The 27973-nt window shown below is 40.4% G+C and overlaps 3 protein-coding genes across 6 annotated transcripts; 2 read left to right on the forward strand and 1 right to left on the reverse strand.

Annotated features, from left to right (window-relative positions):
• Positions 1-6932: 6932 nt before the first annotated feature.
• cfap73 (cilia and flagella associated protein 73) lies at positions 6933-10947 on the forward strand. 2 transcript variants are annotated; one of them, XM_067609187.1, is made up of 8 exons: positions 6933-7078; positions 7197-7363; positions 8478-8607; positions 8698-8802; positions 9081-9263; positions 10084-10305; positions 10424-10582; positions 10664-10947. In XM_067609187.1, the coding sequence occupies exons 2-8, from the start codon at positions 7323-7325 to the stop codon at positions 10790-10792; spliced, it is 969 nt and encodes a 322-aa protein (XP_067465288.1). In that variant the 5' UTR covers positions 6933-7078; positions 7197-7322; the 3' UTR covers positions 10793-10947. The 2 variants fall into 2 exon arrangements, with proteins under 2 accessions (XP_067465288.1, XP_067465281.1); XM_067609180.1 differs by having other exon boundaries at positions 6933-7363.
• Positions 10948-11845: 898 nt separating this feature from the next.
• Positions 11846-18131, reverse strand: iqcd (IQ motif containing D). 3 transcript variants are annotated; one of them, XM_067609165.1, is made up of 6 exons: positions 15694-15747; positions 13983-14100; positions 13181-13871; positions 12787-13008; positions 12619-12690; positions 11846-12204 (listed from the first exon to the last, which is right to left on the reverse strand). In XM_067609165.1, exons 3-6 carry the CDS (start codon positions 13862-13864, stop codon positions 11923-11925), a joined length of 1260 nt encoding a protein of 419 aa, XP_067465266.1. In that variant the 5' UTR covers positions 13865-13871; positions 13983-14100; positions 15694-15747; the 3' UTR covers positions 11846-11922. The 3 variants fall into 3 exon arrangements, with proteins under 3 accessions (XP_067465266.1, XP_067465271.1, XP_067465258.1); XM_067609170.1 differs by lacking the exons at positions 13983-14100; positions 15694-15747 and adding an exon at positions 17699-18131; XM_067609157.1 differs by lacking the exon at positions 13983-14100 and having other exon boundaries at positions 15694-15783.
• Positions 15988-27966, forward strand: tpcn1 (two pore segment channel 1). Its single transcript, XM_067609139.1, has 26 exons — positions 15988-16599; positions 19912-20051; positions 21544-21720; positions 21816-21929; positions 22082-22212; positions 22368-22456; positions 22602-22636; positions 22766-22824; positions 22989-23088; positions 23266-23382; positions 23513-23637; positions 23739-23787; positions 23873-23936; positions 24047-24091; positions 24175-24231; positions 24321-24371; positions 24489-24561; positions 24797-24904; positions 25017-25178; positions 25364-25479; positions 26142-26188; positions 26309-26377; positions 26491-26587; positions 26828-26967; positions 27062-27142; positions 27229-27966. The coding sequence occupies exons 1-26, from the start codon at positions 16509-16511 to the stop codon at positions 27370-27372; spliced, it is 2481 nt and encodes an 826-aa protein (XP_067465240.1). The 5' UTR covers positions 15988-16508; the 3' UTR covers positions 27373-27966.
• Positions 27967-27973: the final 7 nt, after the last annotated feature.

Genomic DNA, 27973 nt, shown 5'->3' on the forward strand with positions numbered 1-27973 from the left:
TTATTGTCAACAAATCTCATGGGCAGAGCCAAACCAACAATGTCCAACTTACAAGTATTGTGTGTGAATCCAAAGCCTGATATATCAGATTCCTCTGTGACCTCTGTTGTTGTCCAAAAACAATTAAAAACATGTAAATGAGCCACACCACTGGACTCTATAACATGTTTCTTCACCCCAAAGTTTATGGTCACGGCAGTCTGTTTAGCAACAGCTCTAAAGAGTAATCGCAGCAATCAGTTTCCAGTCTTCATTGTTGTTTGTTGTTCTGTATTTTCTTGTTGTGCTACATATGACAACCTCTTGACTTTGTACTTCATTGTTAATTTCTCAAAGAACGTCAATACAAAGTCAAGAGGTTGTCATATGTAGCACAAGCTAGCTAGTGTCGTCTGCCTTACACAGAACAACTCTCAGAAGACTGAAAACATGATCACTGCTATTAGTCTTTGGAGTTGTTTCTAAACAAATTGCTGTAACCGTAATCATCTTGGTGAAGGAACATGTCACCCAGTGCAATGGTGTGGCTCACGGATATGTTTTCAATAGTTTTTGGACAGCAACAGAGGTGTACGACACAGAGTAATACAATATACAATTTTTAATCACTCTATGCAGCCAGGTGTATTCCCTACACCTTTCAAGACTGCACTTGTGAAGCCTCTGATGCTGAAATGCTCAGGGAAGTGGTAAAAACACTGAAGTCCTCCACATGCACCCTTGACTCAATTCTGACTTGAATTAAAATGTTTTTTAATTAAGTGTCTGGGGAGATCCTAACCATTTTAATCAGTCTATGCAGCGAGGTGTATTCGCCACAGCATTCAGGACTGCACTTGTGAAGCTTCTTCTCTTAAAAACCTCTAACTACAGACCAATCTCCAATCTCCCATTTTTAAGCAAAATTTTACACAAACTGGTGTACATACAATTAAACAATTTTATTAACTCAAACAATAAGTTAGAAATGTTTCAGTCTTGTTTTTGGGATAATCATAGCACTGAGACCTAGTAAAAGTTGTTGATGATATCAGGATACATCTAGATGCCAATAAACCTTCAGTGTTGATACTATTTAATCTGAGCACTACTTTTGATACAGTTGATCACAAAAGACTGAGGGATCATGTTGGACTGTCTGGAACTGTTTTAACTGGTTTTCCCCTTATCTTTCTGGCAGAGACTTCTTTGTTACAATTGATGATAACTTCTCCAAAACCTCTAAAATAACCCATGGAGTTCCCCAAGGATCAATTTTAGGGCCACCCCTTTTTAATCTATATGTGTTACCCCTCGGTGATCTCATCAGGAGACACAGCATCTTTTTCCATAGTTATGCCGATGACACACAGCTTTATGTGGCTGTGTCTCACGATGACCAATTGATTCTCTTTTAAGATGTATATTAGATATTAATGTTTGAATGTCACAAATCTTTTTACAGCTCGACCAAGATAAAACTGAAATTTTAGTCATTGGTTCTAAAGCTCAGAGAGAGAAACTAGTCACAAAATTAAATTCCCTTGAACTTACCCCAACACAACAAGCAAGAAACCATGGTGTTGTCTTTGACTCAGAACTGAACTTTAAGGCTCATGCAGCATTTGTCACCAAATCTGCTTTTTATCATCTCTAAAGTATTGCTAAAGTGCGACCACTTCTCTCTCTGAGTGACACAGAGAGACTAATGCACGCTTTTATATTGAGCAGGCTGGACTATTGTAATGCTCTCCTATCTGGTCTGCATAAAAGAGTTATAAATCAGCTACAGCTGATTCTTTGTTTTTCATCTATTTTTTTTAATCAAATTTTTATTTCATTCTCCTTTATTATTATTATTATTACAGTTTTGAAATCTGTCAGTCATCTGTGAAGCACTTAAAATCGCACTAACCTGTATGAAAGTTGCTATACAAATAAAGCTTGATTGATATCAGACTTTGGATACACACACTCACACACATAATACTTGTAAGTAGAATCAGTTCATTGTTGGTTTGGCTCTGCACATGAGATTTGTTGACAATAGAAAAAATACAGAAAATCACTAGCCATATAAAATAATCTTATTTCACATGGTTTGACCATTTCATATATTTATTCTGTAACAGTCTGTTCCAGCTCTCCATCGAAGCTGTGTGATGTTCAGTGAAATCGTGCAATATTCAAACTCAAGACGCCATGCTTTATGTCTGTGCCACACCATCGACATGCATCATTTTATAGATATTTCTCAAATTTTTGTATCATTGTAAACTTTGGGACATCCACTAGAAGTAAAATTCTGTGTGTTTGTGGTCGTCCTTGTGGTTTAAGATGAATACCATGTACTGCAATGTCTCTGGCTTGATTAAGGCTGTCAACCTTTGTTGCATATCATCCCCTCACTCCCTTTCACCACATTTCCAGTGTCTCCTCACTGTCAACTGTCAAAAAAGGCAAACATGCAGATTTTTGGCTGCACAGCATGAGTTTGTAAAGAGTGACCTTGGCAGGTCAGTGGGATTTTATTTCCAAACATGTTTCAGTATGTGAGCAACTTGTCAAACTCTAATACAGCCGTACAGATTAGGCCTACATTTTACGGATAGAAGTAGCCTTAACGACTTCACACAACTGATCTTGTTTCTGACATGTGTGTCAGCAAAGTGTCATCATGTGTGCCTGTGTCTGTCAGTCTAGTACGGTGAGGAGCATGGTGTGTATAGCCACGTGCTTGTGTGCACTGTCCAGCATCAGCAGGTTAAAGGTGTGAAATTAAGTGTGTTTTTTGTACTTAAAGTGAAAAAATCACACATTTTCCGGCAGTAACACCTGTCAATCATACACCTGGACTTAATGTTTCAGTGGTCATATTACCGAGGTCCTTGGTGTACACACATTTACAGTTTTTGTTTTACCGTAAAGGTGGTATACAGTACATGGCAGAAATTATGAAACAACTGGCTCCTGGGTTAACACAAAATAAAAGCTGCTCTGCAGGCACAGCCACATTCTTTTTAGTGGTTTTGTGTTTTGAGATTTTGCAGGTTATCTGTGTTGTTAACAATAATTTGTTCACACTGGAAGAGACTGTCAAACTTCTTTCCAAAGCCACAGATGATCCACACTGACACTCCTCTCCAAAGTCATACAAAATACTACAATATACCTTCAAAGGAAAGCTGTGATGCAAGATATATTATATTAAAACAGAGCTACTCAGCAAAATGTATTGCTTTACTAAATTTAATATAGGTTTACAGTAGCATAAGTGTGAAACTTGCTGCTGTATTAAGTAGTTTTTAAAAAAAAAAAATTAATTGCATTTTATGAATACAACATAGGACCAAATACAGACAACGCAAATACACAACACATGAACAATAAGCCAGAGGTTACAGACAAAAAGATATAATATATTTGCTTAGGAGATCATTGCATCACAAATCCTTCTTGACAACAACAACCTTCTTCAACATACAAGGTTCAGGTTTGTACTGGCCTTGTATTTCACCTCTTAAACTACATGTCTCTTATTTATATAGTCTTTTATAAGTGTCCATCTAAGTTCATCTAAGCCATTATCTCTATAAAGTCTCTGAAGGGCTGAATTCATAAGAATGATCCTTCTCACAGAGAGGAATACCAATGCCATTTCAATCCATCAACTTTAACTCCCAACAAACACACTTCTGGGTATAGTGACACATTCACATTTAATATTGAACATAGCATATTCTGGACTCCTACCCAAAATGTTCTTATTTCTGGGCAATGCCATAACACAAAGTATGTATTAAGGATCTTCTCTTCACAGCCGTGCCAAAAGAGGTCTGACACATTAAGATTCCTTTTATTCAACTTCTGTGGAGTTGTATAATATTTTCATCTGTATAAGTTTGTATCTTACATACACATTTTGATAATTACGTCACATTATAATCTCTCACTGTTTTAGTGGTAGGTGTTTACCCACATCACGTTCACCACGGTCCCATTGTAATTTACATCTTATGGTGGATTACCTGATAAAATGGCCACAAGCCTATCCTCTCCGTACCAAAACGGCAGCTGAGGTGACGGAATGCATCATTAAATTCTTCCATCAGTTTGAGGCTCCGAAAAGGATATTGACTGATCAAGGAAGAGAGAAAATACTTTTAAAAAATGTTGCTGAAATATTTTTGTTGTGTTTTGATCTATATACAATATGCTTTATATATTAACAGATAAACAAGAATGTATGTGCAAAGTTGGAAATCAAAAGGAGTCTTTGTTCACCTTATCATCCTAAAACCAATGGACTGGTAGAGAGGATGAATGGCACCATACAAAGGTCAGGCAAATGGTTGATTTAACATAAATTCATTATATACTTTATGAACATCATCATCATCATCATCATGTGTATCATAGGGTCTTCAACTTACAGCAGCAATGTCAGTTGGACCATAAATATATCTTTATGGGAGATGCCTATTGTCTGTTAAAGTTCTGTTATTTTTTAGAGCTCTCAGCAAGCTGGAGGCAAAAAAAGCTCAAAACTGGGACGAGTACTTGGACGCAGTCATGTTTGGGTTGCGGACCAAAAAACAGATTACTACTAAGTTCTCCCCATTCTTTTTGATGTTTGGGCAAGAGGCGCGGCACCCAACAGAGGTGCCAGAACACTTCATGGTTGGTAAACACATGTCGCAATATATTTTAAGGTCTATCGATGCAGTGTTGAAAACATAGACTGAAAGAATGTAAAAACATTTGTTCACAGGTAGACAGCAGTGTTGAGGATGTTGTGGCAGAAGAAGCTGTGTCAGAGGACATTGATGAAATCAAGGATATTGTTCATGACAATGTCACCAAGCAGCAGGAGAAGACAATGAAGCAAATGAAGCAGGGTGCTGCTAAACCTGGCTTCAAAATAGGGGACAAGGTGTGGAGACAAAATGTAAGAACCCAACAGAGAAAAGGTGGCAAACTGGAGGTAAACTTCCTTGGCCCTTTCACTGTGACAACAGGGGAAAAGTGCTGATCTACTTGCGGGAGATGGTACTGTTTTTTAAGTTAATGTAGATCACTTGAAAATTGCAAAGGAGGAGCTGCCTTACATCCCTCATAAAATCAAAAAATCAGTGGCTACAGCACCCCCAGCCTCACCAGCAACGCTAGCCGCCGCAGCACCAGCCTCTACAGCAGTACCAGCCTCCACAGCAGCACACCACACCACTAGTTAACACTTGTTATTCTAGCTACTTTAAGCTTATTACTCAATATACGGCTCAGCTTAAAACGAACTAAAGAAACTGTCAGAAACAAGCAGCCAGACCTCCTGAACACTAATCATACAACATCAACAGGTGACTGAACAACCACTCAATTAAAAACGAATGAATGAGTGAGTCCAGACAGCTCACTGTAACTTCAACAAGCAAACTAACGTTACCCACAACACATTATATGATCTCTGCTGCATTCTTGTTAAGGAGATAAAAAACACAAAAAAGCCGCACAGAGACATTTAACCATCAGAGATGAAATTAGCAACCAAAGAGACACAGAGAGAGAAGCTGTATCTGACTCACGTTGTCTGACGTCTTCTTCTTTCTTTCATGGAGATGAAGTATTCGTGTCATAACATCCATTTGTAGCTGTTGGTCATCTTGTTTGTTAGTTATCAGAACTTTGTGGCTGCTGCTTAACCAGTCTGATATCATTAGCAACAATGACAAACAAGCTAAGTCTCCTGGTTGTTTCTCCGGTTGCTTCTCTCTCCAGCCTCCACGGCAGCGTCCTGCAGCTGCTGCACTGCACAGACCAGATAATTTCTCCCGCTAGCTTAACAACAGTCCTTAACAGTCCCTCCATGGATGTATAAAGAGTCCTTCAGGCTGCTACAACAAGCTAACTGTTGCATTGGCTAACGCAAGGAGCTATATACTGCTGCTACTCTGCTTTACAGTGGAGAGAATTGAAAATGAAATCTGGAAACTATCATTGGACCAACTTGATGTCAATATTGCATTCTGGTTGTTGATTGGTAAGGGAGGACAGCCTCCCTTGGAGCGTCATTTTACGTGTCATGGCCAATCACAGATTAGCATGAAAAAAAATGAAATACATTTAGTCCAATGTAAGAGATCCCGCCCTGCAGAGGTCAGCAGGCACCCGTCCTCCTCTGTCCCCTACTCCACCTTCACCAATCCCCCCCCCCCACCACCACCACCACCACCACTACCACTTCACACACTGCTCTTTCTCCTCCCGCCCTGCAGGTGTCGTTGTTGAAGCATTTTAAATAGAATTTCAGCAATGGTTTTTTTCCAAAGAAGAGAGAAAAAATACTTTATAAATACTAAGATTTGGTAATGGTTTATTTCAACCAAATATTCTTTTTTATATTTTGATCTCCCTTTTGCCTCTCAAAAAATAGAGGAGGATCAACCTCCTCTGCCTCTATGGACCAGCCTCCACTAATTTAAACATGAATCATTAACACAAAACTGGAAAAGAAAAGCCTGTATAATGAAGAAGATACTGACAAAGCCTAAAAATATATTTATATGACAAAAACTGTCAAATAAAACAATACATCAGAAAGCAAAATTATACAGATAGGCCTTGGATCACAAAGGGGATAGAAAATGCCTGTAAAAAATACCCTATAGGAGAATTCATAAAATATAGAACTACAGAGACAGAAAATGAATATAATAAATACACAATATATAAACATAAATATATTCTATTCTGTTCACTTTCAAATTATCTGGACTTTAAACAGAATGTAACGTGGAATGAGAATGATATTGATTTGTGTCATTGTGTGTAGGTTGTCATTCGTAGTAAATTGTGTCTTGAAAAACATGAGCATTTAGTCCCTTTTGACATTTACTCGTTTTAAAATGAATAAAAGGTCTGTGGGTATTATCTGTACGTTTGGTTGTCGTTTAAGGCGACTGTCTTCAAATGCGCGTTCCCGCGACGAGGGATGCTTTTCACGGCAGGGGTGCTTAACACGACACAACACCTGCAATTTACAAGGAAATATGTGTGAAAGAGGCTTAAATGTACCCGAGCAACTATTTTGCAGTGGTGAAAAGTAACTATCATTTTTTTTAATGTTGTTTGTGGAGCTGTGCTTTTGTTGCATTTGAATTCCTGATTGCGCCTTTGTGCCTTTAAACGTCCCTCGTTTGTGTTACCATGGAAACGAGAAGGAAGGAGGGCCGCTGGAGACGGAGACGGATACACAGTTTGAAAACTAAAGTTGACAGAAGAAAGAGTTAAACTTTGAGATTGTGAGACTCTGTGGCTTGAAAAAACTTCAAACACAACAACAGACCATGGCTTCTGGGAGTGTCCGTGAGAAGCTGACTCCACAAAGGTGAGTTTAACCCTCTGGTCCTGTTCAAAATCACTACTCTCTCAGCTTGTTGGTGGCCAAAAATGGCCACCAACAAACTGACTCTGCAATTTTTAAAAATGTTGATGTTATTTGCTACTTTTACTGCATAAAGTTTTTAACCAATATCAGTTCTTGTCACAAGTATAAAAAATCCATTCCTTTGTAGGATTTTAACCTTCAAATGCCAGTTTGTTTGCGCAAAACAACCTCAAAATCAGCTATTATCCATATTCTCAGTGCTAGTGTTTTCTCTTGTATAATGAATAACACAGTCTGGGATATGTAACTAATTAACAACAACACTGATTTAAGATAATATGATACAACACTGATATTATGCATTGTTATTTTTGTGCAGGGAAAGCAAAATAGACAAAACTCCCACGCAGCTTGTTCGTGGCCAAAAATGGCCACCTCTTGTTTACATTCTGAAAATGCTATAAAGACACAATATATTAATATTATTTTCTACTTTCACTGGTTATTTTTTTAAATTAGCATCCGTCCTGATCATGGAATCCAAAATTGTATCAATGGCAGAATTTTAACCCTTTAAATAGGCTACCTGTTTAGATTGCCTGTTGCCACTTACCTTTCAAGTAAGAAAAACAGAAAATTGTCATTTTTTACCATATAATTGATGCAACTGGATATTTTTTTTAATCATCAGAGCGGGTCAATACCTATCAATAAGTAGCAGTAACAATTATTTTTTAGCATAATTACTTCTTTTGAGCTGGGCCAAAAAACATTAAAACTCCCTCTCAGCTACAAGGTTTCAATTGGCCAAAAGTGTCCACAATAGAGAAAAGTGGTAGTACTGGATGTATACAGCATATTATAGACATATTTTAAGAGCTGAAGTTAAAAATAAAAAAAACAGAAAAAAATCCACACCCTTGGGAAATTTTATGTCATATACATTAACACAGCTAAAATGGTCAAAAAAAGAAAGTGAAGTGGCCACAAATGGCCAGCATAGAGACCAGAGGGTTAAGCTGAGCGTCTCTCTCTCTCTGTCTGTGTGTGAGCCAAGATCAATCTGAGCGGTCAACATCAATAACTTTCTGCTATGTTTGTGTGTGAACTGAAGGTTGGCTGAGGGCAGGAGGTTGGTGGTGCCAAGACCCCCCCTGATGGAACGGGACGATCTTTTATTTGACATACTGAAGAAACGCCGGGAGGATGAAGAGCTTACCAAAGTGCTCAACGAACACAAGCAGGTGCTATCACAGCGTTACTTCTACCTGTCCATTATAAATACTACATTATAAAGTATGTAACCTCTGCCTGCTGTGTGTGTTTTTATGTAGACATTGAAGAATTTGGAGCAGTGCGAAAAGGAGCTGACAGAGGAGTTAAAACGAAAACGGATGAAAACCAAGGAGTTACTCTCCGACTTTGATATGTTTCTTAAGGTAAGACCATTACACACTCATGTATTAGACTGTTCACAAGGCTGGATTATCAGCAAGGCCAATGTGGGCAAATTCCCTATGGCCCTAGGAGTGGAGGGGCCCCAGGGTCAATGTTGTCAATGTTTTGTGTGCTGTTGATGGACAGTATACACAAAGGAAGTGAAGAATTTTGCCTATCAGCTAATTCTTGCCCCAGGGTCCCCCAGCAACTTAATCCGGCCATGACTGTACACCTTGATTCTCAAACTAACTAACTAACTCCATCTCATTCTGTGAAGGATAAGGACATTGATCAAGCTGTTGAGAAGGAGAGGAAAAAGATGGTCGAAAAGGATGCAGAGATAGAGAGGCTGAAGAAGGAGCATGTTGAACTGAAGGAGAGGAAACAGGAGGCACTGCACCAGGTGCAGAGACTCTCTGTGTGTCGGGACTTCATGGAGCGAGTGCTCAAAATGACCAAGGTACGGCACGGCTTTTTACAAGTTTAAATTTGTTTTCCATACAGGAATAGTCTACCATAAAATTATATTTATCCATTTAATAAACCATCTGTCAGAGTAGTCTTTTTGAAATGCATGAGACCACCTAACTACCTCTGCAGCACATTGCAAGTGTTGTGTTACTGAAAAAAAATTGATCGACAGAAAATTAAATGACAACTGTTGAATAACGTCGAATAATTGATTTGGTCATTTTTCGAGCAGAAATGCCAAACATTCACAGGTTGACAACTTGGCTCAAGGCTGGACAAAGGAGGGGAGACCACACATGAGTTATAACTAAAAATAAATTTATTGTACATAACTTAAAGATAAATGAAACTAAACACAACCAAAATCAACATAGTGGAAGCCAGAGGGGAGAGGGCAAATGACTGACTGCCTCCAGCTTATATGGAAGCTGGGCAGTCCAGGTGAGCTGAATCCTCCTGACGACCCAACTCCGCCCACCAGGCTCCTGCAGGTAGAGGACTCAGAGTCTGTTCAGAGAGGGTCATCACACTGAAATGTCAGGATCTGCTGCTTTTGCCTTCTTAGATAAAACAAGGAATTTGAAGATGCCACCTCAGGCTCTGGGAAATTATAATTATAATGAACATTTTCACATTTTCTGTCATTTTATAGACAAACTTATTAATCAATTTATTGAGAAAATCATTAGAATAGGCTTTCTTAAAATGACTTTTATGCTGTTTTAAGCGGAGGTGAGAGGCAGGACACTGACATGTTCTCATTATGAACATCATGAAGTTTAATTTTAATGCATGTATGTGCGTTACAGTTTCAAGATGTAAATGCACTCGCAGATCATCTAGAGAATCTTCTACACGTCCGAGACAAGCTCTCTCAGAGGGAGTGTGAGGCAGAGGAGAAGGCCGACCAGCTGAGAAAAGAGCTGCTGACACTGGAGGACCAGCATCGCTTGATGCTGCTACACAAGAACAATGAGTTGTCAAAGCTCCAGATGGAGCTAGAGAAGAAGCGCTCTGAAGCTGACATCTGGGTACGAGACATGATCACGTGTCAAAACCGGCCTCAGAGCCAAGACAAGGTTGAGTGTTGCTTAAGGATTGAACTACCATCTTCTGTGTGAAATTCAGTTGTCCCCTGTCTTCATACAGGAGAGGAAGTGGAACCACATCCAGGAAACCGCAGCAAAGAAAACACTCCTACTGGGACAAATTAAGATGGCGACCCTCAACCTCTATGAACCAACAGGTGGGGCTGTAGGAGAAGAGGAAGGTGTGGATATAAATGACACAGAGACGCAGCTGGACAAGGTATGTACCCTGACAGAGCAGCGAGGGTGTCAATAGAGAATGATCAGCTGAACATACTGTCTCCTACTGTCTCCTTCCTAGATCAAGATTTTCATCCAGGACCACGAAGACATTGTGAAACAATATCAAAGACCCTCGCAGAGACACAGCAATGGACAGAAAAGAGACAGGTCCAAAAAGCACATCGCACCTCGCAGTAAAAAATGTTGATTTTACAGTTTAACCTTAAACACAAGTTTCCATTCTGCTTTAAAACGGAATTCACTAAAAGTTTGTTCATGAGTTGTTCTATGTAAACTCTATGAGTTAACTGAGCTTGAAACTTGAAGACAATGAACTTCAATAAACTTAACACACTGAGTACAGTCAACAAAGTAGTTCCTAGTTGGATTCACTTTGCACTTTGTGTTTATTTATTCACTTATTTTTTTTCATTTTAATTAGGAAGACCTGCATTGTGTGACTTGCCTAAAATACACAGAAATCAAAAGTTCTGTAATTCATTTGGAACCAGAAAAAGAGTTTTTGCAGAGTTAAAGCTAAATATAGTGCATGCCATTCATTAATTCAGCTCATCTTTATCATAATTAACAGGACTTGAGTATAGGTTCTGAAATATACATATTAAGTAGACTTGTTTTAATCTGACAAAGATATCTAGATACAATATAAGATCACTTTTTATTGTTAATGGCTTGATCCCAAGCTTCTCTTCTTCAGATGTCCAAGTGTCCTGAGAAACCCCCAAATGGCTCCCCAAATGTAAGTTGCTGTGGATAAAAGCATCTGCCAAATGAATGTAATGTAATGTAGATAATTGATCATTCAGAACACAAAGTCCTGTGCTGCCATCCTGTGGCCAGTAAAGAAAACAGCAACTAGTGTAATCAATGAATCGGTCCCTGTTTGAACTTATTTCAGCTGATCAGACCTGTTTTCTGTTTAAAGTTGAGTGGAGCTGAGCCAGAAATTTGCAGCGGTCATTAAACTTAATGTGCTACTGTCTGTACACTCTCACGCAGTCCTGAGAACGTGGTCTAAACCGCCAAACATCTGTGTGGATATCCATTAGTTTTAAACAATAAAAATCTTTCATTGTCTGTTGCCATTTCATCATGTATGATTAGTTTTATATCCAAATATTAAATGTTGCTCACAAAGAGTTAGAACGAGTTACATCCCTCTTTATGTTCTGATAGTTCACAAGAATAGTAAATACTAGTTTAATAGTTAATAGTTAACAAAAATAAGACAAATGAATGACATAAAACATCCAAAAATATTCATGCTCTCCATGTAGAGTGTGTGTCACTTTAGCAATGAAGAAACTAGTCAGTAGTTTATTTAGTCTTCTTGCCTTTGCCCTTTTTGCCCTTCTTGCCTTTAGTCTTGCCCTTCAAGGCCTTGCGAGTACTGTAGCCTCTCCACCAGGCTTGGGCAAGAATAGCAGCCCTGGTCTTCAGCTCCAGCTCCTTCATTTCCTCCTTTCTCCTCTCTTCTGCCAGCCGACGCTTCTCCTGGATCTGGTTGCACTTCACCTCTATGACAGCATAGAGTTTCTCCAGCTTCTTCAGCTCCCCTTCGTCCCTTTCAAAATCCACTTCACTTATCTCCAGATCAGCCTAAGAAAGGTGATGGTGGCAGTTGTGTCGAGGGGCAAAAGGATAAAGGGAAGGGTGGAGAGCAGGAGAGATGGTGATGGATCGTGATGGATAGTGAAAAGAAGGGCACCAGTGTTAAAACCTGACTGAAATTTGCCTAAACCAGTTAAGTTGGTAGTCTGATACACATTGTTGACAGATGTTAGAATACACGTATAAATGCATCAGTCTCAGATCTCAAACCAGTTAATTTTAAACACATCTGACAACCAAGTCAATTAACTGTGGTTAAATAATATCAGGATACCACCCAGATTCAAGGTTTGTGCCAGTTTGTACCTGTTAATTTTAAACACATCTGACAACCAAGTCAATTAACTGTGGTTAAATAATATCAGGATACCACCCAGATTCAAGGTTTGTGCCAGTTTGTACCTGTTTCTCTTCTATTTCATCATCAAAAGTTTGGAGCAAGTATTCAATTTCTGTCTCCAACTTTTCATTTTTCTGCCAAGGAAGAAAAACACAAGACAAACGTGTGTCACTACCAGTTAAATATGAAACGTTTAATGTGAAGTGTTTGGCATAATTAATGTAGCCTACCTCTTGGATTGCTCTCTCTGTTGCTCTGTTTTCAAGGAGCACATTGTTGAACTGAATGTTCAGCTGATCGATTTCCTGTTGTATGCTGGCCTGCTTCATTTTTGATGTCTTGAGATGCGACTGGCACTCTTTGTCTACAAGAGCTGACAAAACTGCTTCTTGTGCAGTGCTCTCTTGCAGAGAAGTGTCCAACTTTTTGATCTCCTCGTTTCGTTCAGAAATCTGAGATACAAACAGAAAGATGGGAGAGGTGAGATAAGAGAGGTTATGAGCAGAGGATTACGTAACAAATCTTTATTTTTTTATTTCTATAGCTACAACTAACTAATCAAGAGATACATGTGGAAGACTAGACCCTTGTACTGTAAGTGAAGGTTTCTATTTTGTGCCTCACCTCTGCATCTGTTCGCTTGATGGCTTCAGCCACCATTTGTTCTGCTGAGACTATTTGCTCCATGTCGTGGGCTTGGGATGAAGACACCTGCTTGGCGAGGACCAGCTGTAGCTCCTCATCTATGCTGGTCAGCAACTTTTCTATTATATTCCCATGAAACCTCTTAAGCCCTCTAATTAGTGTGTACTCACTCTCCCCTACTTTCATACCTAGCTCTGTCCTCAAACCAAAAAAGGCATCTGGATGGGCTCGAACAAGCCTGAACAGATCCCTGACGGAGTTCTTCACGTCCCTCTCAAGCTGAGCCCTTGCTCTCCTTTTTGTTTCTCCAATTTCTCCCTCTTGTTCCCCATCCGATTCCTGCTTGAGACCTTCTAGTGTTTCCAGTCTTTCGTGTAATATTTTATGCGCTTCAAGTGCTCTACTCAACTCCTTGTCCAAAATACTAGACACACCATCTAACTGGAGTAGAGCAGGTAGAGTTGCTGCAATCTCAGCTTTACTGATGCATTTTTCCAATATGATTGAGATGCGCCGTGCCTCATGAGAGAGCAGCTTCTTCTGAGACAGCTCATGGTTCTTCTGAGCATCCTCTGATTGTCTCTTTGCCTTTTGCTGGAGACTGAAAGACAAGACCTGAGAACTGGCTTCCTCAGCGAGCACTGTTGTCACCTCAGCAGACATACTGATTCTGATGGTAAGAAAAGAGTAAACCATAAAAATATTGTCAAATGTTTTTTGCAGTTTTTATATGTGAATATCATGTTTGTGTATATTGGCTCACAATATTTTATCCACTTACCAAAGTTTCATACAACATTGTAGACTACTTCTTTGCCATGCAGTAGTTTAGTTCCACATAAATGTTTTGTCTAGACCAAAGCGCCTCAACCTTTGTTTTTCTTTTTTGCTTGTGACCCCTTAAAACAAAGCAATGTCTACTTTAGACCCTTCTTTACAGGGTGCAGGTCTATGAAGTCTGAAAAACTGAAGAGTGATTTTCCCTTTGCTGACTTTTGAATAATTTTAAAAGGCAAAAGAAAGATCCAAAAAAGAGGTCAAACTACTATTAAAAAAAGAAGAAAAAGGAAATGATTACAGAAAAAATATAAAAATGAAATCTGCAGAACTTTTACATATAAATGAAGATCTGTTATGTTCAAGCCCTTGCCAAACGAGTCCACACAGTGCTGATTAAGCCATCATCACCAGATAAATCTCTGTATTTGACAGTATACCAGAGATTTTAATGTGGTGTTGGGTATAGTATCAGTGTATCCAGCTGCAGCCGCAGCACAAACATGCAGTATCTACACAACACACCCACTTGGTTAGGTGTAGGTATGAGGAGGGGGATGGTTATTGTTACGGTTAGGGTTAGTGGTCAGGGAGTGTGTGTCCAAGACTGCAGCTAGACCATTCTCTGAGGAGGGGGGTGGTAGGGTTAGGGGTCAAAGGGTGTGTGTCATGAAACATGCTGTCAGGGTAATGACGTCAGACAGGGGTGGCATCGGGTAGTAAAGTGGGTGTGTTTTGTAGGGTTAGGGTAAGTCTGTAAGACTGCAGATAAGAGATAGACCCTTCTTGTTGGGTTTGATGTTCCCGCCCTGGCCAGTTGAATGGGTACTGGGCATGCTCTATGGGCAGAGCATGCGTACCAGAGACCTCTGCAAACCGAGCCGCTAACTTATGGTTAGCCCTCTTCTAACTTGAATGGGGATAAAATAAATAAATCGTGTGGCTCTTCTAGACTTTCCAAATTATTTCATTTCACAGGGGTTGTGCGATGCACAAAATATTATCCAATGTTTTACAGCTGCAACACTAGACTAGTAGGCTATGCAGAGCCTATAACATAAGCACATGTGAACAGTGTTTTTGTAATTACTGTCACTGCCAAAAGGGGGAGACAAAAGTATGGCACTGCAGCTTTAACATAATTTTTTGTTGGCACCCTCCACGTCATGGTGCAGCCGTTTCAGGCCCGCCCAACAAATCCTGAACACTGAAATGGTGAAAAACTGTTTAACCATCTAACTCCACAATTCAGTAGCCTACTACATAGTTCAGAGTCTTTTCACGTGTTCACATTATACATGTTACTTTCTAACATGTAGAATGTGTTTCAAAAGAAATCTCTGATTTTCCTTTACACGGACTTCAACAAAATAGTCCCCCATGAAATATGCACGGCGTCAGGAATATCTAAGGGTCATCTTGCGACCCCTTGTGGGGGTTTGACCCCATGTAAGCTACTGCATGTCATTTGCCCAAAATATATGAGCCTGGTATATATTGGCATTACGATGCGTTACTTAGCTACAGCATTAATAGTTTAGTAATTTGACCTTAAGTAACGTTATTTCAGTTAGCGGTCAGCATTAGCGTTAGTTAAGTTAGTTAAACATCACAGTTGGTTATTGAAAGGATGACAGTTATATAATGTTAGTTTAACTGCCTATTACTGTTATAATGAGAGTTATTTTAATTTTGTGAAATGTAAAGCTACAGACCTCTTAACTCGGACGTTGGCTGCAAGCAGACACTATTGTTGACATTTTATCCTGTTGCTAAGATACCACAAATGCAGGGCGTAACGTAATATCACATTATTGGCGCACATAGCGGGTATCCTCTAAAATACATGGCTATATTTATGAGTAGGTTTTTATTTTTAATAAATTAATGATGAATAAATAAATAACGTGATAGCCTTCAATGAAGGTTTTTACACTATCGTATCAGAGCGATGGACTTGCCTGCCGTGAATTGTTTCAGTGTCGCGAATAACTTTGTTGATGTAGCCATACCCATAGTATCTGTGCAGCTCAGAGTGTCGCTGCTGTGTTTATATATCTAGATGTAACGTCACATGTCTTTGTGGTTGTGCATCGGTTTAAATCATGGTGTAAATGTAACCAGAAGACCTGCCTGATGAGCGGTAATGATGCCGTTATGGACGGACAGCCTCAGCTTGTTAGCTGGAGTGACAGTGAGACCGTTGACTTGGTGACAGATGTCATCTGTGCCAGGACAAAGACCGAAACTGCGACCAGCAGGCCTTGTCCGCTACACACAACTTGCTAGCTGCTAGTTCTTCTTTTGCAGACATTTTTTTAGTAACTTATCGTTCGCTATTCTTGTAGTTACCACAGACTGAAAAAGTAGTCGGCTCGCTAGCGTTAGCGTTAGCTGTGAGCTCGCAAGATGTGCAATTGTTTTGCGGTTTGCTGCACAAACTGTGTACTTGTTTAGCAAGCGGTTAGCTTAGGAGTACTCAGTTGTCTCTGCGACTGCAGGTTCGTTGCAGCCTATTTTATTTGTAAGAATGGACGCTGACGACGACGTGCCTCTCATCCTGACCTGGGACGAAGCAAATAGCGGTCTGCTTAACGAGGAGACGGAGAGGAGAGACGAGAGTAAGTGGAGCTTTCTGTCTGTCTGTGTATGTAAACAACTGGATGTGTGACATTGGTTTCTGGTGTTGGTGCTGTCACGGTATGGTATTAGACATGAGTCTGTCTTAAAACAACATTCAGTTGTCTATATGAACACTAAAAGAGGTTTTCCTCGCTGTTATCATTCATCCTGTTCATACTTGACTATTAAAAGGTCCCCTTCAAATGTGCTTTCAATATAAGTGATGGAAGCCAAAACCCACAGTGTGTCCACACAGTCATTTTGTGCAAAAATGCATTTAAAAGTTTATCTGAAGCTTATATGAGGCTTCAGCAGTCTGAGCTAGTCATATTAAGTTGATATCTGCCACATTTACCGTCTTTTTAGCATGAAATTCCCTCTTTATGTTTCCCTGTTGAACTATAGTGAAAGTATAGTAACAAAAAGAGGAACTTTGGCACTGAAGACCGTAACGTTGAAAGATATCTGCTTGATAAGCTAAAATTTAAATACCGTTTTGCATAAAAGGAGGACTGTAGATTTTCTCCCCCATCACTTACATTGTAAGTGCATTAAGAAGGGATCTTCTAATAGTCAGTATGAACAAGAGGAATGATTATGGCAAGAAAAACCTGATTCAATATTCATTTGGGCACCTGACTGTTGTTTTATGAAAGACTTGAAAAAGTGTGAACCCATCCTTTAATAAATAAATGGGGTGGACAAAGTAATATAGTCAACATCACCACAAACTACAGCCTCCGAAACGACATAAAGTTGAATCAGCACATCTCTAAAATAGTTTCAACGAGCTAGGTGTACTAAATAAACTAGCAACAGATTGTAGGCTATTATGTGATGGATTCAGTGTACAGAAAGACAGAGAACTGTCATTAAGCTATACTATAAGTGAATGGTAGGTGTGATGTTTAGTTAACCAAGTTATTCTTGCATGAGTAGTAATCGTTCTACATATTCAGCTCCATGATGCATTGGTTTCGTGTAGTATTTACAGTACTGTATAGTAGTTACAGCAATAAAAAGTATTTGTAGTTTATTATTTTTGTATATATTGTGTTATCATTGTATGATATGATAAGTCAGTGCTCATTTACTTACCAGAGGTGCACTTATGCAGTCTGAAGCTGATAGTTTTCTGTTGTTGACAGTCTGCTGCATACATGCTGCATGTCCAGGCTACACTGCTTTAATGGAGAAAAGAGATGATCCACCAGGCTCTGAGATCACGTGTGTGCTTGTGTGTGTCTGTGTGTGTGTGTGTGTGTGCAGTATGTATGGGCATGCATGCATCCACTCTGTAGTAATCCTGCTGCCTTTGTATTCATCACATATAAGCTACAAAATGACCCATCTGAGAAACTGCTGCCTCAGCAGACCGTGCACCCCTCAGCCCCTCCCTGTTGCTCATGGGCAGCATGTGTGTGTTGTGTGTGTAAATGTCTGCAGCCTGTGTAAGTGTGCTGGATCTTTTTCTCTGGCTCCTGAGGTTAACAGGAAGAGAAAGGAGAGGACTTTTTCTGTCAGGATATCTGGGAGTGGTGAATAAGGAGGAGGTTTCATTCTGTACTTGTGGATTACTGTTTGGAGACTTTTCTGGAGCAAGAAAGAGGGAGTTTGAACTTGGATTCTGAGAAAGAAGCAGCCTTCACAGTCATTCCTCAGTGAAAAATCACATGCTGGGATAGGGGTGTGGAGTTCAGTTTCATTGCTGTGGGTCAGGACTCTTCAGATCACCACAAAACTAGATTCAATTTTCCCTGGGAGAAACCGTCATGACTGCTGAGTCTGTTTGTGTTTCTGTGAGCCTGACCCCACCGTGTTATTGACTGGGAGCTCCAAACATGTTATTGTTCTCAAACAAATGATGGGTTGGAATGGCACACAGCAGACACGGGGTGTACTCCTGTCAGGATAACAGCCAGGCTGCTGCTGGACTGAAATTTGATCTTCACACTTCAGCTCAATCTGCTGCAGTCATGGTGGACAGGAAACGTCTGTGACTGCATTTCTGAGACTCATCTGTCTCCGTTATGTTTTTAATTCAAGGAGTTGTGCCCGAAGCAGAAACATATGATGTACAGTGCTTGGGAAGAGAAGCCAGATAGACTCGCAAAGGACTAAAATATGCAGCTGCAGAAAGACACATGGAGGGACCGTTTGTTCAAGAAAGAAACTGATTTATATTTATGACAAATCCAGCTTGAACTTGTAAATGATTTTTTCAGAGAAGATTGAGTTAATCTGGATTTTCAGTTGTACTTTTGAGTTCATTTTGAAGACAAGTTTAAGTATGAAAAAAGTACTTTCTGTGTCATTTGAAAAAGAGTCATCTAATTCTGCATTATGTCCTACAATGACATGTTACTTTGTCAATGTTATTAGTCATCTAGACGCCTTCCCTGTCTTTTGAAGTCGGCCACTCTTCCTCCTGTACCGCAGGATTTCAGCCCTCCTGCGGTTGATCTGTCTTGTGTCTGTATCCTGTCCGTGGCAGGAAGGAGACGTAATAGGCAATGTGACATCAGACTGCAGACACTTACTGACTGGCTGCACTGAGTTCAAAGTTCAAATTTCACTGCTGAGGCAGGAGGGTCATTTCAGTGTTCAAGTGTTACTGTACTGTCACACTTCAGTGTTATTGGTGTCATTATCTCTCTCATCAACGTGACTTTAAGAGACGCCTTTTTTACAAAAGTTGTCGAAGAAGCATTGAACTTCACAAGCACTGTCGACTGTTTTGAGCTATGTTCTGTCTCCTAGAGTCACTTTGATCCCCCAGCTTGGCCTGGATATTCCTGTGTCTGTGACAACTCGCATCCGGACCGACAACACACAAGTGTTTCTGGTGTTTGCATCAGGGCTTAGTGGAATGTTTGGCCATCTGTATCTGCAGATGTGTATGGATGTTGGAACAAGACCAGAGCGTTGTGAATGACGCAAACACGCCCTTGTGCTGTGGACTTCAGGAACCTTAAATCATTCAAACCACTGAGGCGCAAAGACAAATCCAGACTGATCAATGGAGTGCTCATATAGCCACGCAGTTACAGCCGGTTGCCGTGAAGATCAGACCTGTAACGAGAGTCCAGTAGTGCTCTCCTCTTATGCCTTACAGTTAGAATTAGCCTGCATTGGTATGTTCAGTTTGTGAGTGTGAGTGTGTGTGTGTGTGTGTGTGAGGGTGAGTGACCCAAATATGGTGCTGTGTGAAGCATAAGCATGGTAGTGAAAAGACAACCTCATTCAGCTTGTTCTTTTCCACATAAATATGGGATGTCTCATTACGCTGACACATCTGTGTTTACTTCCAGATGGAGGAGGAGGAGGCAATTATGACATAGTGGACAACGCCGTCATCTCAACACCTGGGCCACAAATCCACAGAGTCCAGAATGTGTCATTACGGCAAAGCTGGGAGATGAACTACCAAGAGGCAGCTATCTACCTGCAGGTATTCACAAGCAGGACATTTTGGCATTTTCTTAATTATTAAGTGTTAAAGGGCAACTGCGATTAGAACCATGACTTCCTATGTCTATATCACGGCTTTTATAACACCTACACTTTATTACTTGTAGATAAAGTAAACCTTGTTCTCTTTAAATGGGCTACATTTATGTCATGAACAGCTGCAGGAAGTAATAAATGTGTTATGATGGAAGGACCTGGAAAATACACAAGAAAAGTGTGGTTTCTTGGCTGATGAACTGTAATTGTCCGCTTGTTGTTGTTGATATAAAAACACACAGACTTTTTAATGTATTATAAAAGACTTGAGACTATAATCCAAAATTCATGTGTTACGACGTTTCAAAACCTTGTAGACAGATAGATAGATGATCACATTCACCAGACATGGACAGTAATAAGCACATATAAACATTGTAAAATGGATGATGTGTACTTTGTAGTGTCATGGGAATTATTCCTCTTAATAGTAGATGAAATCACAGAGAGGGCTTGTCTTTGGAAGTTTATTGCAATATTCAGTCAATCATTTGCAGATGGACCTCTGAGCTTGTTTGGCTGAGAGATACTGTATGAAGTTCAGTGATCATATTTGTACATACAGCCGCATGAGTCACAAAACATCCCATATTCATCACCCTCAAAGACAAACAGGTGTCTTTTAATTAATACACAGTATTCCTTCTGTCCATTCATAGCTCCTATCTGTCTTTCTTCCCGGGAAGGTTTCTTTCTCTTCCTCTGTCTGCTGAGAATTAAAAGTTGAAAACTGAATACACAGCTTCGCCGTTGGGAACTGGCAGTGGAACATTTTTACAGGAGAAGCAGAAAAGACAAAGAATCACATTGTGCACTAAGCCTTAAGACAGTATAACATAAGACAGAGCACATAATCATAAGAGTATAAATATCTATTACAGTAGCCTTTTTGGAAAATGGTGAAAGCAGTCGTTTCCAAGTGTTTTTTTGTCATGCCCCCTTCTGGAAGCCGAAAAAGATTCACGACTTCTCAGTTTACTTGTCACAGCAGGAAAAAGCTCAGGTGAAACTAATAACATTAATAATGGCTCTGTTCCAGCAATGCAGCAATTAATAAAGCTATTAGTTACACCTTTGTTTGACAAGTCTAAATTAAAAAGATCCATTCAACTTCAGTTTCACGACACATTTTGGTCTCCTGGTCATTTGCATCATGTACAGTTTGGGAACGAATAGCTTAAAGTATGTAAAAGCACTGATATGGTTATTTTTAATAAAAGATATAAGAGGAGGAAGTAGCAGATAAACTGCCTAGATATTTAGGTTTTTACATGATGCAGTAGGAGTGAGGCTCTGCTTTTTCTTAAAGCAATATGTCAGATTTCACTGTTATCTGTAGTGGTGAGACATCATTTGATTATGGAAAAAATCCTAATAATAAAATAAAAAGGCTCACAGTTTGTGGTTTGAATGCGTGTTTTGAATTTAACATACAGGAAGGAGAGAACAATGACAAGTTCTTCACCCACCCTCGAAACCCAAAGGCACTGGCAGCGTACCTGTTTGCCCACAACCACCTGTTCTACATGATGGAGCTGCTGACAGGCCTCCTGCTGATGATGCTGTCGCTATGTGAAGCTCCCGCTGTGCCCTCACTGCGCCTGGATGTCTACGTGAGTGAAGATAAACACACAGGTATGTGTGTGCTCGCAGGCAGCTTCCTGCCCCGCAGATGTAAAAGCGACACGTGTGTTTGATACCTCTGCAGGTCCACGCCACTCTGGAGCTGCTGGCTTTGGTCATGGTGGCATTTGAGCTTTGCATGAAACTCCGCTGGTTAGGCTTCCACACCTTCATACGACACAAGAGGACCATGGTGAAGGTAACTGCTGCATGTTTGATACTTCTTGATTGCATAATAATGTAGTAACTCACAGATAAATCCTGTTTTTGCTCGCCTCTCTTGCTGCAACACCCTGCAGGCCTCATCAGGTTCTGTTACTGTCGTTCATGTTTCCTCCTCTCTGTGTGCAGACGTGTGTGTTGCTGCTACAGTTTGTGGAGGCCATAGTGGTTCTGATCAGACAGACGTCTCACGTGCGAGTGACCAGAGCTCTCAGACCAATTTTCCTGGTGGACTGTAGATACTGTGGTGCTGTGCGCAGGTACATAACAACGCAAACAGACACACACGTACAGATACTCATGCAGTCAGGTCAAAGTCCTACATATAGAGGATTTAAAAATTCCTACATAAATCTCTTTCACCACTGATGACTTAAAGCTCTTGTCACTAACCAAATGTATTTAATCCAATCAGAAACTTGCGTCAGATCTTCCAGTCCCTCCCACCTTTTATTGACATCCTCCTACTGCTGCTCTTCTTCATGGTTATATTTGCTATTTTGGGTAAGAATCCTTGTTTTTATGTAGCGTATGAAATGCTGTCACGTCTTCTTTTTTTTTTACTAAGAAAAGATAAAATAATCAAGTATGATCTATCTACTCTCTTTTTCTGTGATTCTGTGTTTTTGACTATCCTGTTGTTTTCCAGGTTTCTGCCTCTTCTCTCCAAACATCGCTGACCCGGTACGTTGAGCCTTGAGTCTGTCTGACATTGGTTTGTTTGAGTTATGTAAGATTGGAGACTTGGGTGGCTGCTCTCTTTGCCTGTTGTGGTCATATTTCCTGACTTAAAGCCTTTTCCTCTCACCGCAGTACTTCAATACTCTGGAGAACAGCCTCGTCAGTCTGTTTGTGCTGCTGACCACAGCAAAGTAAGCACAGCTATACATGTGGCACTGTTCACACTGCATGCGAGTGGCACTTCCTACTTTTAGAGCTCAACATGAATGTTTTTTGCCTCACCATTTGTGTTCCTAGGCTTATTTCATTTTGTGTCTCATGACTCGTGTATGTCCTGGTTCCCTCTTTCCTGTAGTTTCCCTGATGTGATGATGCCAGCGTACTCCAAGAACCGCTGGTCCTGTGTTTTCTTTATCGTTTACCTCTCCATAGAGCTCTACTTCGTCATGAACCTGGTACAAACTGCCTTGTTTCACTATCTTACACTTATATTAACGTATAACGTTCATAACCATTGAACTAATGAATGAGAAATATTGTATTTCCAGTCCTGTTAAAACAAAAATGGCTTCTAGTTAGCCCTTTTAATTGTTCAGCATCACTACAGTGTCATTTTCTCTGTCCCTGTCCAGCTCCTGGCCGTGGTGTTTGATACGTTTAATGAAGTAGAGAGGATGAAGTTCAAGTCTCTTTTGCTTCACAAACGCTCCGCTATTGACCATGCCTTTCAGCTGTTAGTCAGCCGTCAGGTATGTCCTCACTGTTATGTGTAATGAATGGCATGTTTGGTACGAATTACCTCATTTATAAAGCGCTCACAGCCACTGTGAGGCGTTTACATTTACTGGTATTCTTATGTTTGTCTGGGTTGCTCCGTAGAGGCCGCTGGGTGTGTCGCTGAAACAGTTTGATGGCCTGATGCGTTTTTACAGACCACGTATGTCTGCAAGAGACCGATTCCTCACATATAAAGCTCTTAATACCTCAGGGGCTCCTATGCTCAGGTAACTGCCTGACGCTCACTTTTTCAGTCAAAGTCCTTTTGCCTTTAATTGCATTGTTACAATTTCATGCAGCCTAATTCAATGGGACTCTTCTGTTATAGTCTACAGGACTTCTATAAGTTCTATGAGGTGATTGGCCTTAAATGGAAGGTAAGAAGCCTGGATGTTTACCTCATTTTGTGTCCTTTTTGGCTGTTTTTAATATATATGTGCTGTATATGTGTTTGTTGTTTAGGCACGACGCAGTGGAGAACATTGGTTTGATGACCTCCCGCACACGACCTTCCTCATTTTTAAAGGCAGTTTCTCTGTTTTTCTTTATTGGTTTGTTAACTAAACACTCAACGAAACTTTTTCTCAATTCCTTATTTTCAGTGTTTCATTTTTGTTCAACTCTTACTTTTAACAGGAATCAATCTGCTGGTGAAGTCAAAGGCCTTCCAGTATGTCATGTGTAAGTGTGTTCAGCTACATTCTACCAGCTGCTCTCAAGAGAAACAGAGGCAAAGTCATAAAACCTTTTTCTTTTGGCTATAGATGTGGTGGTGGCCATCAACGGTGTGTGGATCCTCGCGGAGGCGTACACACTGAACAGTAAGATCTGTCCCAGTAACACTGACACGTGACTGAAAGATTTTTTGACTACAGATGTCACTTCACTCCTCTCCTTTCTGCTCCTGCAGATGGTTTCTCCACCAAACTTGTCCCGTGGAGTTACATTGTCTTCCTCACCAGTGAGTAGGCTACATGAAAAGTATTCATATTCTGTAAAACTGGTCATAGAGGGCGTCAAGCATTGATTAAAGTTGTTTACATGAACTTATTCTTATTCTCTGTCCTTCCATTTTCAGTTTATGGTGTAGAGGTGTTACTCAAATTAACAGGTTTGGGGCCGATGGCTTATTTCAGCTCAGGGTGGAATCTGTGAGTACTGATTTGGCTTTTGGATTATTGGATTGAAAGTAAAGAGTACTGATTCCAAAACTTCAGACTTGTAGACTTTTAGACTTAGATTTATGCTGAGGAGACGACATAAATTTACAAACACAGTTCAAGTCTTGACTTTTGGATTCAGTATTCTCACTAAACATTTTTTGTGGCTATTTTGAACTCTGGTTTTGTATTTCTGGTGCTGATCCTTACATCCTCCCCTGTTCAGGTTTGACTTCTCAGTGACAGTGATTGCCTTCCTGGGCCTGATGGCTATTCCCTTCGATATGGAGCCGTTCTACTTTATCGTGGTGCTGAGACCATTTCAGCTGCTCCGGTGTGCTTTCATTTTTTATTCAAATATTATAGCGTACATGTACTGTATGTATGGAATTATAATGCTTCATATTTCCTTTTCTGAATACATTTTGCTCTGTTGTCTCTTGCAGGTTGTTTAAGATAAAGCAGAGGTATCGCAATGTGTTGGACACCATGTTTGAGCTCTTCCCCAGGATGGCGAGTCTGGGGTTAACGCTGATCATCTTCTACTACTCCTTTGCCATTGTGGGCATGGAGTTCTTTGCAGATGTGGTGTACCCCAACTGCTGCAAGTGAGACATGATGTCATCATTTCTAGTAACCAACTTCAACTCTATTACACTATAGTTCTCCGTATTCTATATATTTGCTGATTGTGGTATATTGGCATCTTCTGCATCTCCCCATACCTCGAGGCACAAGAGGATAAATGACATTGATTTCCACTAATCATTCTTCATCCAACCTATTTTTTCAGCACCAGCACAGTGGCAGACTCCTACAGACAGATCAACGTCACCTATGGCAACAAAACAGTGTTGGAAGAAGGCTACTATTATCTCAATAACTTCAACAACATCCTCAGCAGCTTTGGTGAATCCCTTCATTTTTTTTTAAAGGATAAGGCTGACAATATTCTATATTTGTGTTATTAACAAATCCCATAAAAACACAAAAACAAACAATGCAATGGTTTCTCAATACTTTCTAACTTCCCCAGTCTGTCTGTGGCACTCAGCTCCAAGTTAATTTGTTCTTCCTGAAAGCTCACATCTTTAAAAACATGTCACAAATATATACTCTCATTGATTTTAAAAAAAGGCTAAATCATTTCCCAAAACATCTGGGTGCTGTAGTTTGTTCTCCATAATTGTTACTCAAACTGTAGTAAATACTGAATTTGTTTGGGCTGTTTTCAGAGGCAGATTTTGTGCACCACCAAGTATTTACTGCAGCAGGATTGTATAAATGGGATTTACTCAAAATAGACTTCAGTGTCTGTATTTATCATAATTAAGGAACATATGACTGAGTGCAACAGTGTGACTCATTGATGTGTTTTTATGGTTATTAGAAAACAATGGAGGTCTGTGGCTCAGAAGAATAAGTTATGTCAGGTTTTAGCTACGCAGACAATGTTTGTTGATTTTGTTCTTTTTGTGGGATTTGTTGACAAGATGAAAAGCATCAGCAGACTTTAAATCTGCCAATTTGGTTACATGTGTTAATTTTTTCCTTGTGTTGTTTTTCTCCAGTGACTCTGTTTGAACTGACTGTCGTTAACAACTGGTACATCACTATGGTAAGATCAAGCCATATTCTGTAACCACGCTGTCTTTCATTAGTCCGTCAGTGCTCTCCAGTCTTGTCATGAATCAATGGGTGTCGCTGTTTGACTGCTGCTGTGTTCCCTCTCTCGTAGGAAGGAGTGACGTCTATGACGAGCCACTGGAGCCGGCTCTACTTCATGACTTTTTACATAGTTACCATGGTGAGGCCTGTGTGTGTCTGTGATATGTCAGTGGAAGTATGCACCGCACTCTTGCCTTTATCTGTGAATGTGACCGTGCATGTGTGCGATATTTATATCTGTGCCCTCTCCAGGTGGTGATGACCATCATTGTGGCTTTCATACTGGATGCATTTGTGTTCCGCATGAACTACAGCCGCAAGAACCGGGAACCACTGGAGAACCCAGAGGGTGGGACTGAGTGTGTGTGTGTGTGTGTGTGTGTGTGTGTGTGTGTATGTGTGTGTGCACTCAGGCAACACCTGCAGAATGTGTGGCACTTTGGAACATGAGCCTTCCTGTATTTCTGGATATTTGCTATATTTCTGCACAGATCGGACTCAGATGAAAGTTTATCCAAGTATCTGTTGTGTGGTTTGTGAAACAAAGCTCAATAAGTCATTTTAATGTCTGTGTTTGTGTGTAATCTAGATGAGAATGGGATCGTGTTTGAAGTAGAGGTGAGTCGAGATGAAGCTCTGACCACTCTGGAGTTGTACAAACAGACCTGCCCTGGACTGTCCTCCCTCAGCTCTCTACAGGGAGTCCTACAAACTATGGACAGGAGTGGGGTAAGAGTACACACAGCACATTATACATTTTTGTGTTATGCTCTACATGTGAAGTCCCACTAACTAGTTCTCCCTCCTTCCTCGGTGTGTACAGCACTTGTCCATGGTTTACCTGGGTCGGAGGTCTAGGACAAAAAGTGACCTCAGTATGAAAATGTATGAGGAGGAGATTCAGGTAAGAAACTGAAGCAATCCTGAATAACCATGATAACAGTTGGCATGTCGTGACCTCCTGACCTTTTCTTCGTCTTGTTTATCCAGGAGTGGTATGCGGAGTATTCAAGGGAAGGCCTGCCTCAGCCAGACCAAAGCCTGGAGCGGGATCTGGACAGTCCCGTCTCTGAACCGCCTCCTTACGAAGAGCCTCAGCTCAACTCACAGACTGGACCTCATAGCATCAACTAATGCACAGTTCGCCAGCGGTACTTTCATACCATCATCTCAGCATTTTAAAATGCTAACAAATCCCATCACTCCAGGTCTTTTCTAGTTTCCCCTCACTCACCTTTTGCCGTAGGGAGAAACTAGTCTGGGGCCTTTTGGACTGATGTGACAGTGAGACGAGTAAATGGCGGCTCCTCCTTGGAGCTGTCACCACAGACAGACAGCAGTGCAGGTCTGTTGCTCGGCAACTGAAGTGGGAGTGTCCCCCTCTTTGGGCCTGAGGCAGCCTGTACTACTACTACTACAGTATGTTGTGTACGTATACTGCTGTAGGCCTTATGTGACCTCTTATAAATCATGTAGTACTTAAACCTGATGCCTTAGTTTTAACGGCTCATCTGATCAGTATTAACACCGACATAACTTCTACTAAGTTCTCTCAAGACCAAAAATATAAATACTTACACTCCTTTCAGCTCAACCCAACAAAACAGCTACAGTGTATCTCTTAACTAATGTCTCAACGGACTCAAAATATTTTACTTTTATATAACTTCTTCTCCTGTAATGTATTTGAGTTAGTTGAGGGATTTTAATAAACTGTTCAAATTGTCACATGCAT

This window comes from Thunnus thynnus, chromosome 2 (genome assembly GCF_963924715.1).
Source record: "Thunnus thynnus chromosome 2, fThuThy2.1, whole genome shotgun sequence".
NCBI classification, from domain to species: Eukaryota; Metazoa; Chordata; class Actinopteri; order Scombriformes; family Scombridae; genus Thunnus; species Thunnus thynnus.

Coding starts and splice junctions, on each gene's coding strand:
- iqcd (XM_067609170.1), bottom strand. CDS start 13,864: ATGTCTGCTGAGGTGACAACAGTGCTCGCTGAGGAAGCCAGTTCTCAG. Junction 13,009..13,180: donor TCAAGCGAACAGATGCAGAG/GTGAGGCACAAA, acceptor TTTGTATCTCAG/ATTTCTGAACGAAACGAGGA. Junction 12,205..12,618: donor ATGAAATAGAAGAGAAACAG/GTACAAACTGGC, acceptor CACCTTTCTTAG/GCTGATCTGGAGATAAGTGA.
- cfap73 (XM_067609180.1), top strand. CDS start 7,323: ATGGCTTCTGGGAGTGTCCGTGAGAAGCTGACTCCACAAAG. Junction 7,364..8,477: donor GAGAAGCTGACTCCACAAAG/GTGAGTTTAACC, acceptor TGTGAACTGAAG/GTTGGCTGAGGGCAGGAGGT. Junction 8,608..8,697: donor TGCTCAACGAACACAAGCAG/GTGCTATCACAG, acceptor GTTTTTATGTAG/ACATTGAAGAATTTGGAGCA.
- tpcn1 (XM_067609139.1), top strand. CDS start 16,509: ATGGACGCTGACGACGACGTGCCTCTCATCCTGACCTGGGACGAAGCA. Junction 26,588..26,827: donor ACCACTGGAGAACCCAGAGG/GTGGGACTGAGT, acceptor TGTGTAATCTAG/ATGAGAATGGGATCGTGTTT. Junction 27,143..27,228: donor TGTATGAGGAGGAGATTCAG/GTAAGAAACTGA, acceptor TTGTTTATCCAG/GAGTGGTATGCGGAGTATTC.